The following is a 15579-nucleotide window of genomic DNA, read 5'->3' on the forward strand; positions in this document are numbered from 1 at the left end:
CGCTCAACTATACTTTCACGTGTTGCGGCCTGTGTTCACAGGTTTTATTGTTTTTATGAAAGACTGAATAAAAGAATGCTGCGCAAATCGAAAAAACAAGCACAGACTGTGGCAGAGAAGGTGAGCAAACTGCTCGCACATCCCAACGATAGCGACAGCGACAATGATTCCGATATTGATGTGACCACCAAAGCGCGCGTTGTGGACTTCGAGGATGAATACGATCTGCCAGACGTGCGGAGCACAGATTTTCGCAAGCGCAATGTTAAATTACTGTCCGAACAGAGCGAACGATACAAGGGAAGGATAAGCAGTCGCAAAGAGTTTGAACAGGAGGAGGAGGATGAGGAGCAGGAGGAGAGTGAAGATGAGGATGGCGCGGAGCTGGCGTACGAAGAGAGCGACAGCGAGCAGGAGGCAACATTGACTTTACAGGCTACGAATGGTAAACAAAGCGATGAAGATGATGACAGCAGCATGGAAGATTATGAGAATGAAGGACAGCAGGAGGAGGACGATGATGAAGACGACGAAGAGGATGATGACGATGACGACGACGACGACGACGAGGAGAACGACTCAGAAGATGCTGACTCCGGCGAAGATGTCAACGAAATCATGCCCAAAACCAACCAACAAGCCGAGGTACAGAAAGGACTCTGCGTTCAAAATCAACTGAGGATTTGGGAGCGCCTGCTGGAGCTGCGCATCAATACACAGAAAGTGACCAGCAAAGCGAATCAGCTGCCGTCGCCGGAGACACTAAAAGAGCTCAGTGAAAACAATGAGGAACTGAAATTGGTGCTAAGCGAAGCCCAGGAGCGCAGCGCCAAGCTGCTGGAACAGCTGCTCGCGCTGCAAGCGGCGCTCACGGAGCAGCACAGCGAGCTGCGTCAGTCCGTCAAACGCAAGCAGCCGGCGGATGCGAGCACGGAGCCAACCGCCAGCAGCAAACGGCATGCGAATGCGCTGCAGAATAATTTCGAAAATATGCGCAGCTATCGCAACGAGGTGCTGCTCAAGTGGGATGATCGCACCAAGCTGTTGACGCCCGGCGCGGGCGTTAAGCGCAAGACCCTGCAGGAGGATTACGATATCATCAAGAAAATTGACAGTGCGCTGGCCAATCGAGAGGCGCTCGTCGAGAAATCCCAAATACTTAAAAACAATCAACAGCAGCCGCAGCCAAATGCTGTAGAGGATGCAGATGCAACTGCCAATGGCCAAAGACAGCGGCACATCTACGATGACAGCGATTTCTATCATCAGCAGCTGCGCGAGCTCATCGAGTACAAGGCCAGCAGCACGTCCAGCATGAGCGACATAGCCAAACAGTTTGTGGAGCTGCAGAAGCTGCGCCAGAAAATGAAGCGGAAAGTGGACACCAGGGCCAGCAAGGGCAGAAAATTGCGGTAAGCCTCTCAGTCAAATTAAACTATATATATATATGATTAAACTTACCCAAATTCCTCAACTTGCAGCTATGTGGTGCACAATAAACTGATCAATTTTATGGCACCCAACGAGGCCAGCGACTGGACGGACGACTCCAAGGCGGAACTGTTTAGATCCTTATTTGTTTAAATTACACACGGATATGAACACGAACAGATTGTTGCCTGTTATTAAGCGTTGTTTAAGGCAAATAACAAATTTATAGCGTAACAAATTCTTAATTATAAATCTTTTAAAAGAAACTAACAGTTTGTGTTTCATTTCGCGAGATTTATAATGTTTTTTTCGGCTTTATCTTTTTGGGCAGCTGTATTTTGAGAACCTTAAGTCCTTTGTGTGATAGGAGTCTGGTTTTCCACGTGCCTCTAGACATAACTGCAATCAGTATAGAATATATTATTATATTTGTACAATATAGTTTTATATTCGATCCAGTATACTTACGCAGAGAACAGAAAACACCAATCCAATAGAGCTGAAAAATAACAAAGAGAAAATTATTAATTCAGTTAGGTAAATTATTAGATTTTCATCCTTAAAATTTATCAATTATAACATTAACAATTAAATATTTATGTTTATGCTTTCCCAAAAGAATTGTGTCTTTGTTTTTATTTTGAATCATATCGAATTTTATTTTTATTTATTTCATATGCTTGTGTTTGCTTTTAACTGCTAAATTTTGTATGTTCAACATTTGCTTTGTTTATTATTTGATTTTATTTACTTTTTTAAACTGGGTAATTCATGCAAAAAACGAACCGGTCAAATTGCATAACAATATGGCTTCAAGATAACCGTTTAAGCGTTTTTTCCCATTACCGTTTCGCCCGTGGGAGGCGACAACGGGTGTGTGTGTGTGTGTGTGTGTGTGTGTGTGTATCTGTGTGAGAGTGTGTGTGTTTGCGGTTGTGAAGGAGGGGAGATTGCATATTGATATTGTTTGCTGTTGTTCATTAGATACATATATAATATATATGTATGTATAATTTGTTAATATATTAAACTAGTTTTTCACTGATGCACATACATGTACATACTTGACTTGGTATTCGTTTAATTTACTTTGCTAGTTTCGTATTTTCTTAAGTTTCATTTATAAAATTATTATTCTTTATGTAATTTTTAGTATGCTTCGTCGTCTAAGTCATTGTTAGTTAATGCTTAATTGCAATAAATAAATTGTAATGCAATGGGGGTTGGTACACAAATTTGCTAATTATCTTTGCAGATATGAAAACAAATAAAGGAAATACATAAAAATATAAATAGTTTATACGAAACTTGAATAAATACCATGGATTACAGTTTTAAAAATACTTGAATGCTTTCGAGAACATTTTCATAAAATAAATATTTGTATTTCGTTCGTCAGAGGATTTCGATTCATTGTCAAGCTCTCATTAAAAATTAATTAACAATTAGCAGAAAGAATTACAAAATATAGAGCACATAATATCAATTATTTTGTTGTGTATTTTTTATATATATATATATTGCACTTGAATGCGTACGAGAATTTAAAACTTGCTTTCGACTTAATTGCTACCACGACACAGACAAATGCGTACAATTTTGAAATGAAACAAATACTGGACTTTTTGGACTTAATGGGTATACCGAAAGATACACTAAATACATATACATATAAACCTACAATGAGTGTGTGTGTGTGTGTGTGAGTGAGTGGGAGGGGGGCGTGAGTTACTGTTGTTGCCGTTTTGTTTTTGTATACAAACTACCAAATAGAAAGATTACAAAAAAATGCAATGAGTCGTCTGATTATTGGTTTCCTTTTTTTGTTTCCCTAATTGTTAATGGAATTTTTCAGCAACAGGGGCAGCCCAGTTTTGGTTTTTGATTTGGAAACGAGTATGGTGGCAGTTTTGGTGCCAGCAGCAGCGCCACTGGAGGCAGCTGCATCAGTGAGAGCAGAGCTGGTTGCAGTCTGCAGCTGTCGCTGATGCAGCTCCTGCAATAGCGCTGAGTGTTTATCCAACGCCTTCAGCTGTGCCGTGTTCTGTGTCTCGTAGAGCGACGATTGCAGCTGTGTGTGTATGGATGTGACATTGGAGAGCGTGCTCTCCGCCTCAGCCGTTAGAAAATTGCTTAAATAACGTTTGCTAGTTGTTGTTGTTGTTGTCGATGTTGTCGTTGTTTTAGTGGTTGCCATTGTAGTCTGTTCCTGCGCTGAAACCTAAACAAAAACCAATTGAATTATACGTTTGCGGCTTGACAGTTAAAAGTTTAACTCGCAACCTTTCTGTGTGCACCCAACTCGGCGTCTCAAGTGCACTTGGCGGGATGTATAACATTCTCCATATCCTTTTGCACCGCATATAACTCCGACAGACTCTTGGCGAACAGCACATTCAGTTCACTCAACTTGGCGAGCTGCAAATGTTTACATTAGTTTATGTTGATTTTGTTGATTTGGGTATATATAATAAATTACTGTTTGATCATTGCACTTTTCGCGTAAATTCATGTTGGCCGTTTTAAGCTCTATTTCATGCTGCAGCAGTTCCGTCTGCAGCGTCTCTGTGCGCGCTTTGAGCGCAGCCACCTCGCGACGCAATTCATCCTCTGTGGCGCCGCCAGCTGTGGAGCCGCCACCACCAACGCCGCCGCTCACGCGCATCAGTTCCATTTCACGCTTGAGGCGTATGTTCTCCTCCTTGTATGTGTGCAGCTGGCGCTTCCATTCGTCCACATTAGCCGTCGATTCCTGTGGAAGTAGGCGTTAGCTTTAAACAGTAACAATTTGGATGTTAAACGCACCTGCAAAGCGCTGGTGAGGCGTATGTTATTGTTCTTCAAGGTGGCCAACTCAATTTCCCACTTCTTGGCATTGGCGCAGCTGTCAACTCATAAGTGGTTAAATTATTTTAAACGGAAGAAACGTTATCATATTGGCCTACCTTTGCGCCAGTGCCATTTTCAGACGCTCGTTTTCATATTTGAGCTGTTGCTCAGCCGTGGCGCCCGCACCGGGTCCAGTATGCATGCCCACAATGCTGCCACCAGAAGAGATTGTAATGCCACCGCCACCGCCGCCACCACCGCCGCCGCCGCCACCACCACCGCCGCCAGCGGTAACTGTGGCAGCGCCCATGCCAAGCGTTGGCTGCGGCGAAGGCGTGGCCGAGCCAATATCCTGCTTGCCATCGCTAGTGTTTAACAGCTTATGCGAGGGACTATCGGGATTGGCATTCTGTGTATTGGTATTACTTAAATTCGGCGGTTCCACGGTGTGTGGATCGATGTTGGTGTTATCATTTTGAATGGCGCCCACAGCACGTCCTGAAATTGGCGATGTATTCGCCGAGGTGGTGGGCGTAACCGCATTGGAGCCATTCGCAGATTTCATAGCATTTTTGGTGGCCTCCTTGACCTCCTGGAATTTTTCCACAAACTGGGAACAGAAATAGTATTTAATGAATATAATAAAACTCCATATAGACACACACACACACACACACCTTTGTCAGCTCCGCCTCGGAGGAGAAACCAAGTCCATAAACCGTATTGGCGCGCACATCGCTCCATTGTCCAAACTTTTGTGATGTCTGTGTGAACGTCATGCTGGGCGTTATTGTTGAATTGATGACCGCCTTGGTGCCTTCCACGCTGATGATCCGATATAGATTCCGTGAGATATCATAGAAGAAGCTCACATTAACCGCCTTCATGCTGGCCGTGATCCATGTCCGTTTCGTTTTGGGATCAATATGAAACACGTGCGCCTGGCAAGTGAAAATCGGTTGTTCGCTGTTTGTGCGAGATAAACACAGGGAAAAGGAGCAGCAACCGGCAGCAGCACCCACAGGTGATTAATTAAAAATTCCATTAAAATGGAATCGTCGGCTTAATATTTAATTTGCAAACGCGCTAGCTAAGGGGCAGCAGAAGGGAGGAGGGATTGTTGGTTGTACAGTAAATACACATGTGACCAAGTTGGTAATGCTACAGGCTGAACTTTGTAAGGCTACGCAAGCGCCTAATTCGGCTACAGTGCACGCTCGATAAGATGTTCAAGTTTTAAGCAGCCACAACATTCGCGTGTGAATAAAATTTGATTTCAATTAACGCTAATCAATTCATATAAAGATCTTTAAGTTCAATGATACATAATTATGCAATTTTTTATATATAATTTTTTTAATTTTATTTAAGACATAATTATTCGATTATTGCATTATTTGTGGAATTTAGAATATTACAAAATTATATGTACATAATATTAACTAAAAACATTTAATAATAAGCAAAATTATTTTTAAATATTTTAAAAAAATGTATATTATATTTTAATTAAAAATTAATAATGTCTTTAAAAATGTTGATTTATATTTATATAAATTAATTGCAATGACTGAACATCAAATTATGAATCAAATATTATTTGATTTGAATGTAAATAATATCTCAAATATGCTCAAAAATAAAAAGGTTGCAATTCAAGCATAGTTCACTGTACTTTTCAAATTCTCAATCGAGTGCTAAACATTTCATTTAACTGTAGATAGATAACATAATTTGTTAAATTGTCTGTTTTAGATAACGTGCTGATTGTTTAGTTAGTATGGGTTAAATATGTGTAGCTTTAGTATAACAAAAGCGGCGCTGTCATGGCAACAACAAATTTGTTGGGGCTTTAAGAGCTTCGGTGAAAATAGATTGTCATGCGTTGTTGTTGTTGTTGTTGTTGTTGTAGTTCTTATTGAAATTGTCTTCACCATGTCATTGGCATTGTTGTTCTTAGTGTTGTTTGTGGTAGCGTTGCGGGGGGGCGGGGGTGGTAGGGGCTGCCTTGGCGACTAAATTGCATTATGCGCTTAAGTGTTTTGTAGCCTCGTTTTGATTTTGCTCAAGTTTACTGCACACACACACACACAAACGCATGCACACCTACACCCACGCAAACACACACACACACACACACTCGCATAATTGGTATCGACGGGCGGCGTTTGTCAGAATACACCTACAACTTACGAATAGCATCAATTCACATGCTATATATGGAACAAATTTACACCTTCGAAGACGTTCGCTACACCTCAGCCCATAAGAACAATAATAACAACAACAACAACAACAGCAGGAGTAGCAGCAACAGCAACAACAACAAGAAGAGGAAGCATCAGCAGCAAGGAAGACGTCGGCGTCGATTTTTCACACAATTTGTAGCATTTGCAAACACATTAGAATAATTTGCGTACTTACCCCATTGCGTTTGTTTGCTGCAGCGCTCAATTGTTTTATATGGCAACAAGTTAACACTATGCTAATTGTTTATTTTTATTAATTATAACACTAAAAAATAAAACACAAACGAGGCGCTTGCTCTGTGTAAAAACTGTAGGCAATGCGGCTAAAACTGTGAGTGATGTTGCTAAAAAAAAAAAGATGCGAGTAATGTTACAATAACAGCGCAATGTTGCCAATATCGTGTTATCTTAAGATATGCCCATGTAATACTCGATAGGTGATGTGAAATTGAATTGGCATCGAATCGGTAACGATGTATGAGCACGACTCATTTTAATAATTTTAGTTCTATGATTTTCTTTTATTTCTTAATTACAATTATTTAATTAAGTTGTTCAGTTTTAAATGTCTTAAAAAGCGTTGGGCCCCAGCGAATATCGATAAATATAATCGTAGGTAGCCAGCTACCTAGCCAGATTGTCTAAAATATACAGAATATTAAATCTAGGTGGCAGCACTGGATTTTTACCTAAGTGGCAACCAAAAAAGAAACGAGCTGCGTTTTTTCGCACATAAAAATCAATCGGAAATAAATAAAACTTGCTACAATTGCAACAATTAAATAGCTTTATATGCAAAAGCTAAACAGCAACAAAAGTTGTTGTTGTTGCTGCTGCGCTGTCGCCGGGCGATCGATCCTTGTTGGCTACGGGGTACGTGTTTGCGCCAGGGAGGAAGGGAGTTTTTTGCTCTTTTTGCATAAAAGCCGTCCTCTTATGCTCAAGAAAAGGCGTTTTACCAATCATAAAACGCAACGAGTGCGGCAGCTGTTAGCCTGCGACTATTAAATTTAACGTGTTTGCCATAATTAGTGTTAAATGCATGTGAGAAACATTAATTTAAATTACAAAAAGTATTATAAAAAAGAAAATGCTGTGCATATGTGTGCGTACTGGCATGCCTGTATGTATATACGTTCATGTGGTGTGTATGTGTGCAAGTGTGCCTGTGTGTATATACATATGTGTGTGCGTATATGTGTTGGTGTAGAAAACTTGTTATCAATGCGGCGCCTATGATAAAAGCCTTATTAGACATGTTCAGTGTGTTGGTCCAATTGGAATGTATTAACCCATTACGCGGGCGTGCCTCAATAGGGGAAAAACTCAGCATCAACAAGAAAAATAAATAACTCCGGAGCGTGGGCAATGCGTGGGCCTTTAACCGTTTTAGCTGCGTGACCAGCGACTTAAGGCAAATTTTATACATATATTAACGGTTATATTTATTTTAAATTAAATTTCACGCTTTAAGAACTGTTTCAACAATATTCTTTAAAATACAATTGAACAATACAAATATCGGTAATACCGGTTTATGCCGGTTCAAATTATTGCGGTCAGATTTATGAATTTTTCGAAAAACACCTTTTACGGTAAAATTATGCGGCCTATATATGATTTACCCAAAGATACTAGATAATTTTCAATGCATTAATCCAGTTAGATTAGCTCCAAAATCTAGATCCGAGTCGTTGGTTCTTAAATCAGAAAACGTTAAGATAACAAGAATCTGCTGTGGATATACGGAAACTGATGTATTATAAACCAAATTTAGTTAGTTGACGTGCCCAAAAGTGAGTTGAACTAGACCTTATAATCGTGTCAGAGTGCTGAAGGTTCTTAAAGAAAACAAAGAAGAGATATTGGAAATCTCATTAAAATTGGTTTCCTTACAGTCTTGCATGCGTGCCCGTGCTCTGGTGGCCAACTAAATAATGTGGAACATGATGTGCGACGTAATGCCCACAATATCGGAAGACAGCATATCGCAGCGTTCGTCGCAGTTCAGCGGCGAGGATGCCAATTTTGAGCAGCTCATGGTCTCCATGCTCGATGAGCGAGACAAGCTTATGGACAGCCTGCGCGAGGCACAGGAGAGACTGGTCGAAACGGAGGGCAAGCTGCGCGATGTCGAGAAGGAGCGCGACAGCCTCCAGCGTCAGATCAATGCCAATCTGCCGCAGGTTAGTTCAAATAAACACACAAATGTTAGAAAGCTCTATTTAATATTTGATCTTGCCAGGAGTTTGCCACGCTCACCAAGGAGCTGACGCAAGCGCGCGAAACCTTGCTGGAACGGGACGAGGAAATTGGTGAGCTCAAAGCGGAACGCAACAATACGCGGGTAAGCGACAGCTAAGCTACAACAATATCTGGTAAATCTAAAAAAGTTGTCTATTCTTATTACAGCTACTGCTGGAGCATTTGGAGTGCTTGGTGTCGCGCCATGAGCGTTCTCTGCGCATGACCGTGGTGAAGCGGCAAGCGGCCGCCCAAAGCGGCGTCTCCAGTGAGGTGGAGGTGCTCAAAGCGCTCAAATCCCTGTTCGAACATCACAAAGCACTCGACGAGAAGGTGCGCGAGCGTCTGCGTTTGTCCATTGAGAAGAACAACGTGCTGGAGGAAGAGCTGAACACAACCAAAGAGGAGCTAAACCAATATAAAACGGGCGCTTTGCCAGCCGGCGGCATCAACTCGGCCAGCAATGCGAGCGGGGAAAACGGCATCAAAGAGAAGGTGTGTGCGCGCGCGCGTCTGTGTGCTTGTGTGTTAACTCAATCAAGCGTGTATTTTACATTATCTACCTTTTGTTGTTGCAGCTGGCGAGCGGCGGCGGCGGTGGCGGCGGTGGAGTCAATGGTGATGCCAGCGAAATAAATGAATATGCGGCCAAAACACACGAGCTACAAACGATCATTGAGAAGCAGGTGAGGGCATCGCCGGGTTATCGCAACATGATTGCCAACAAGTCGCACTACCTGTATAGACAATACATGTAAAGCAATTTATGACTCACACGACGCGATATTCCCATGCGAAATTTCATTGTTGACAAAACAAAACAATTATTTGCTAAAGATAAGGCTTTTAGTTGTTCGAATAACTAATTAGTTGAGATTGTTAAACGCTCTAAATTCGTACAAAATCTTGTATGAGCCATTATATAAACCTTGTCTTAATTAGGCATAGAAACTAAGGCAACAAAACGATCATAATTTTGTACTATTACAACAAAAGCTTAATTAACTTGCATTTAACCATATTTGGTAGTTCCCAATTTTCGGTAGAGATCAAATGTAGCTGCAGCTTTGTTTTAGTTAAAGCGCGCTATTGTATATCTAATTTATCATTGTTTTTCTTATTTTACGAACATTTGACGGCAAAGCAAGTCTGACTAATTGAGCCTCAAGGCGGAGAAACTTCCCCGAAGGCAAACAACTTTCAGTGTTCTTTTTATATATATTTATATTTACGAATTTTTTATGAAAGCAAAATTTGATTCAAATTTAAACAAAATAGATATTTTCAAAATATAAGTATTTATTATTATATGCACAAATTGTTAAGAATTTCAAACCCTTTCGTACTTTTAGACCTCGGAATTGTCTCAATGGCAGCGTCGCGTCTCCGATCTGAACAGCAAGATCAATGAACTGGAGGAGAACATGTCGCGAGTGCAGAAGGAGCACTGCAAGGCGCAGGATCAGTGCTCGAAGCTGCAGCGCGATCTGCGCGAAAATGTGGCACAAAAGGAAGATCAGGTGCGTAACCATAACATAAATATATTTAGGTATATATAAAAATATAAAAAAAAAACATTTGTAGGAGGAGCGTATAACTACGCTGGAAAAGCGCTATTTGAATGCTCAACGCGAGTCCACGTCGCTGCATGATCTGAACGAGAAACTGGAGCAGGAGCTGCGGCACAAGGAGGCACAACTAAAGGTGTGTCTATGCATAAGCAAAATATGTGCATCGAATTGGTTATGGTTTCTAGGCATGGGCGAATTTCATCAAATTAATCAAAACACTGCACTGAAAAATACCCTTTATATATATGTATTTATATGAAAGTTGTTAATGTCTTATTTCCGCAATTAATTATTGTGTTTCTCAGCAAGTTTGGAAATTTATGGAAAGCGTTCTAAAGTCAGGAACTAATTAGGCAAATATAACATATTACGTGTCATTCGAATAATGTTAATGAGTTTTGCTGTGATTGCCTGTATTATTATTTAAACTCTTTTTAAAATCATTTTATTTTTTATTAAATAATTGGGCCAAGAAATGCAAGCCTTAGCATGATGTAAAGAAGTTTCGGAACAGCCTCTGTTAATTAATCATGTTAATTACTCTGTTCTATTTAAGATAACAGCCGAATGTTATTAACACCACAGCACAAACTATTTTAAATGTGACTTGATCAAAACTAGAAGTTTAGCTTTTTTACTTGTTTTTGTTCAAGATTTTGTATTTTAACTTTTTGATGCCACATTTTGTTTGCAAGCAACAACTTGATATAGTCAGTGGACTTGTTTTTCGCCCATGCCTGTTTAAAAGCTAAAACTGTGACTAATAATGAATAATATATACCCTATCCATTTGCATATCAAAAACCAAACTAATTGAACTACCCTCACCAAATCAAAACACAAAAAAAAAAAAAACCTAAACTCCGACAGCTGCACGAAGAGAAAATCAGCGCAATTGAAGAGAAACTCGAACTCTCTGAACAAAAGCTAGCGCAACATGCCAAACTGCAGCCGGACATGGAGGAGCAGCTAAAGGCGCGCATGGAGGCATTGACAAAGGTAGGAAATAAGGTATGCACTCGAACTAATATGCGCGCCGACAGGTTCCATAAGTATAAACTCAAATTAATTTCTACAATTCAATTTTTGATTCTTATTTGTGTAACGTTCTTTCAAACTCGTATCTTTTTTTCCAAAATCCAACTACTAACAACAATAACAACAACAGAAACAACTCTACTCACGATTCTTTATATAAACAACCCAATCTCTTAACTGTCCTGCACAAGAACTCAGCGCACCGACAACAACTGAACAAAAGAAACCTTCACAGAAACTCTCCTCACTCTTAGCTTTCATTAACTAACATTTACAACTAACTATCTTGTCTATCTATTATTATGACCAATTAACTCGATTGAATATGCTTTATTAAACGATTTGGGCTGAACACATTTGCAGGCTCAAGAACGTCATGGTTCGGCGGAGGATCGCATACGGGCCTTGGAAACGAATTTGGATGAGAAGAGCGCCGAGGTGGTAAGACTGAATCAGCGTCTCAAGATGAATGAAGAGCACAATTTGCGTTTGTCCTCGACGGTGGACAAATTGCTGTCCGAGTCGAATGAACGGCTGGAGGTGCATCTAAAGGAGCGTATGCGTGCGCTGGATGAGAAAAATGCACTGACCCAGGAACTGGAGAAGGCGCGCAAGGTTGCCGAGGAGCTGCATCACGAGAAGAGCGAAATTATGAAGGAGCTATCGAAGACACGACTCGAAATCGAGAATTTCAAGCGTCAGCTGCTCCAGCAAGAGATCGCCTACAATATACAGCAGACGGAGGCGCTCACCCGCAGCCTATCGCCCAGCAGCGTCGTGGATGGCGGCGGCGGCAACGCCTTTAGCCGCAGCGCATCCCATGCCAGCTTCGAAACGCATTCGCTGCGACGCCAGAGCAAATCCCGTCTCTCCGAGGAGAACGCTCTGGCCCGCTCCATGGCCGAGCAGGAGTGGGAAAAGCTACAAATGCAGCAGGTGGCGCACGCCCAGCAACAGGCGTACGATTTGGTCGCCAGTGTGGCCGATTGCGACGATAGCGATGCGCTCTATGCGGCTGCCACGGCGGATATGATGTCGCCGTCGGGCCATACGGATGCACAAACGCTGGCCATGATGCTGCAGGAGCAGCTGGATGCCATCAATAATGAGATTCGACTCATACAGGAAGAGAAACAATCGACGGAGGCACGCGCCGAGGAGCTGGAATCGCGTGTCGGCAGTCTGGAGCATGTGAATCTATTGGCACGCGGCCGTTCCATGGACAGACAAAGTCCGCCCATGAGCGGGCGTAGTACGCCCAACAGTCCGCAGCGTGATTTCATGCAGAAATATCATACGGTAAGAACTCGATAATAGCTATAACAATTTCTAATATCGGCTGCTTCGTATTTCATAGCTATAAGTGGAAAATAGTTGAAAAGAAACCATATTTTCTATGCAATTCAATTAACACAAAGTTTGAAAGATAATTTGAAAAGTATTGAATTGATTTTAGAGAGTTTACGTTCAATTGGATTTAAACTCAGATTCAATGCATATCATAAAAAAATAATTGATGCTTATCGATTTGGGAAATTTAAATCTCTTAGAAAAAGCCTCCTTCGCGAAGAACTTCGTTTGTACTAATTAGCCCTTACTTAACCTAAGAACTATTTAACAGCCTGTGATGCTCAACTGTGATCTAACTATTTGATTGTTGCAGCTTAACTTGCCCGTGCTGTCCAGTGATGCGTCCCGCGAGGAGCTGCATGGCGGCATGTCCACCACCGGCGATTCAAGTTCCGGCGGCGCTGCCTCACCATTGACCGCACGCTCGATGCGTTTGGAGCGCGTTGCCCAGGCGCTGGCTCATAGCCAGGAGGAGCTGCGTCGTCGCACAATGGCGCCCGCTGCGTCGCCACACGTGAACGCGCACATGACGTTGAACACGCACAGTTATGGCCTGTCGCCGCTTAGCTCCCGATATGGCAGCCAGGAGTCGCTGCGTCACTACAATACGATGGGTTCCATGTCCATGCTGCAGACGCCAACGTCGGGCGTATCAAGGGAAGCGGCCGCCGCAGCTGCCGTTCAGAAGAAGAAGGGCATCAAATCGTCGCTGGGACGATTCTTTAGTAAAAAGGAAAAGGTCAAGGGCGTTAAGGATACACTGCCGGATGGCTCGCCCAGCATGATGTCCATTGGCAATCTATCGATTGGCCTAAGCGAAGTGGATTCCAACTATGATGTCATGAGCATGACAGGCGGCATGATGCCGCGCATTGCTAGCGCACCGGGCTCCAAGATCAGCAGCGTTGACTACGGCAGGCAAAAGAAGTGAGTGTGGATCCCATTTAATTTGAATAGCCTTAACTAACTATAAATATTCACTGCAGGGATCACGATTATCGCAACGATTTGCTGGGCGAGGCGATGAAAGCGGGCACGCCATTCGCCCTGTGGAACGGACCCACCATTGTCGCCTGGCTGGAACTGTGGGTGGGCATGCCCGCCTGGTATGTGGCCGCCTGTCGCGCCAATGTCAAATCCGGCGCTATTATGAGCGCACTAAGCGACACGGAAATACAGCGGGAGATAGGTAACATGCAAAGTGTGTAGAGTGTATATTCGACCTATGCTAAACATCCTGTTCTCCTTGGATAGGCATTAGTAATCCGCTGCACAGGCTCAAACTACGTTTGGCCATACAGGAAATGGTTTCACTAACTTCACCCTCAGCGCCGCAAACATCGCGTACGACGTTAGCGTTTGGTAAGCTTATACAACTGATTAAATGTGGGAAACACTAAATAAAATGTGTCCTTTATCTATTTGCAGGGGATATGAATCACGAGTGGATTGGCAATTACTGGCTACCTGGGCTGGGATTGCCGCAATATCGCACAACCTTTATGGAGTGTCTAGTCGATGCGCGCATGTTGGATCATTTGACCAAGAAGGATTTGCGCGGCCAATTGAAAATGGTTGACAGCTTTCATCGGACCAGCCTGCAGTATGGCATCTCAATGCTCAAACGCTTAAACTATGATCGCACAGAGCTGGAGCATAGGCGCAAGATGAGCGAGAATGGGCTCTGCGATGTGCTCGTGTGGAGCAATGAGCGTGTTATACGCTGGGTGGGCAGCATAGGACTGAAGGTGAGTGTTGAGAGCTGAGTTTTAGCTATGCTTTTGTTGAGAAATATCCAGGAATAAGATCATAAGTAGACTTTGGTTCTGCTTGCAATATCGCATTTTTTCATTGCTTATAATTCTCAATGAGTTCAAGCTACGAAGGGACAAAGCCTTTGCAAGCCTAGGGTCGACAGCAAAGACTTATGACAAAATAAGTTATACGATTTAAAAATGTAACTATAATCTTCCCCAGGAATATGCCAATAACTTGCTTGAATCGGGTGTCCATGGTGGTCTGATGGCGCTGGATGAGGGCTTCGATGCCAATGCCATGGGCCTGGCACTGCAAATACCCACGCAAAATGCACAGGTTAGTGCTTAAATTTGTATATAATACATATATTATTTAATAATCAAATCAAATGATTATGTAGGCACGCCAAATACTCGACACGGAGTTCAGAAACTTGCTGCAAATTGCCACAGATCGCAGGCCGGATAGCGAACAGCGCAGCGCATCCTGATGCAGTTATAGTCCGCCCACAACATCGGTGGATGAGTAAAACAACCTAAACTAACTTTCAAAAGAGAAAAGCCAGCACAGCGTCAATATTTCCTAAACGCTGCGAAATACAACTAATAATGGAGCACATATATATTTATATATGAGGAATGAGGAAATCGAAATGGAAATGGAAACAAACAGACAAACAACTAAGCCACAAAATTCTAACAAGAAAGACGCAACGCAAGAGACTCCCAGGCTCAGAATATACACTGACTGGGCCCAATACCCATACCCCTCCCTTCTCCCCAGCATGATGCACGTCTAATCTATTTATATAAATACACACACGCCTACACACACAGAGATAGTCATATAATCCATTACAAGACAATGTATACAAGACATAGCACATACTCTATATAGGAAATACGTACGGATACATACAAAGCGTGTATGTAAACAATTTGCACGGGCGCCCTGCTGCCAATGTTGTAGGCATTGTACAAGTTTTAGATGCTAATCATTTTGTAATTGTTTTATTTTAATTAATATTTTTTTAATAATTTTTTTAACAATGTGACATATATAATTTAGATTGTAGCATTAATTGGGCTTGCAATAGACTAACAGTATTT

General features: G+C 42.1%; 3 protein-coding genes across 5 annotated transcripts; 2 read left to right on the forward strand and 1 right to left on the reverse strand.

Moving 5' to 3' along the window:
* On the forward strand, positions 1 to 1686 carry LOC115758650 (protein Aatf). The gene is made up of 2 exons (XM_030699385.1): positions 1 to 1412; positions 1482 to 1686. The coding sequence occupies exons 1-2, from the start codon at positions 76 to 78 to the stop codon at positions 1582 to 1584; spliced, it is 1440 nt and encodes a 479-aa protein (XP_030555245.1). The 5' UTR covers positions 1 to 75; the 3' UTR covers positions 1585 to 1686.
* A 406-nt stretch (positions 1687 to 2092) lies between these two features.
* On the reverse strand, positions 2093 to 6818 carry LOC115759003 (homer protein homolog 1). The gene is given in 7 exon segments (XM_030699811.1): positions 2093 to 3652; positions 3715 to 3849; positions 3911 to 4183; positions 4237 to 4315; positions 4377 to 4870; positions 4938 to 5226; positions 6685 to 6818. Coding segments are annotated over 7 exon segments (1665 nt in total). The 5' UTR covers positions 6690 to 6818; the 3' UTR covers positions 2093 to 3262.
* A 407-nt stretch (positions 6819 to 7225) lies between these two features.
* On the forward strand, positions 7226 to 15576 carry LOC115759059 (liprin-alpha-1). Of its 3 annotated transcripts, none has more exons than XM_030699884.1 (15): positions 7226 to 7382; positions 8408 to 8695; positions 8755 to 8856; positions 8922 to 9248; positions 9332 to 9439; positions 10106 to 10273; positions 10338 to 10457; positions 11195 to 11335; positions 11726 to 12661; positions 13026 to 13639; positions 13699 to 13901; positions 13967 to 14074; positions 14141 to 14460; positions 14690 to 14806; positions 14871 to 15576. In XM_030699884.1, the coding sequence occupies exons 2-15, from the start codon at positions 8447 to 8449 to the stop codon at positions 14958 to 14960; spliced, it is 3603 nt and encodes a 1200-aa protein (XP_030555744.1). In that variant the 5' UTR covers positions 7226 to 7382; positions 8408 to 8446; the 3' UTR covers positions 14961 to 15576. The 3 variants fall into 3 exon arrangements, with proteins under 3 accessions (XP_030555744.1, XP_030555745.1, XP_030555746.1); XM_030699885.1 differs by having other exon boundaries at positions 11195 to 11323; positions 14871 to 14960; XM_030699886.1 differs by lacking the exon at positions 11195 to 11335 and having other exon boundaries at positions 14871 to 14960.
* Positions 15577 to 15579: the final 3 nt, after the last annotated feature.

This window comes from Drosophila novamexicana, unplaced genomic scaffold (assembly GCF_003285875.2).
Source record: "Drosophila novamexicana strain 15010-1031.04,08,12 unplaced genomic scaffold, DnovRS2.1 tig00000193-arrow-pilon, whole genome shotgun sequence".
Classification (NCBI taxonomy): domain Eukaryota; kingdom Metazoa; phylum Arthropoda; class Insecta; order Diptera; family Drosophilidae; genus Drosophila; species Drosophila novamexicana.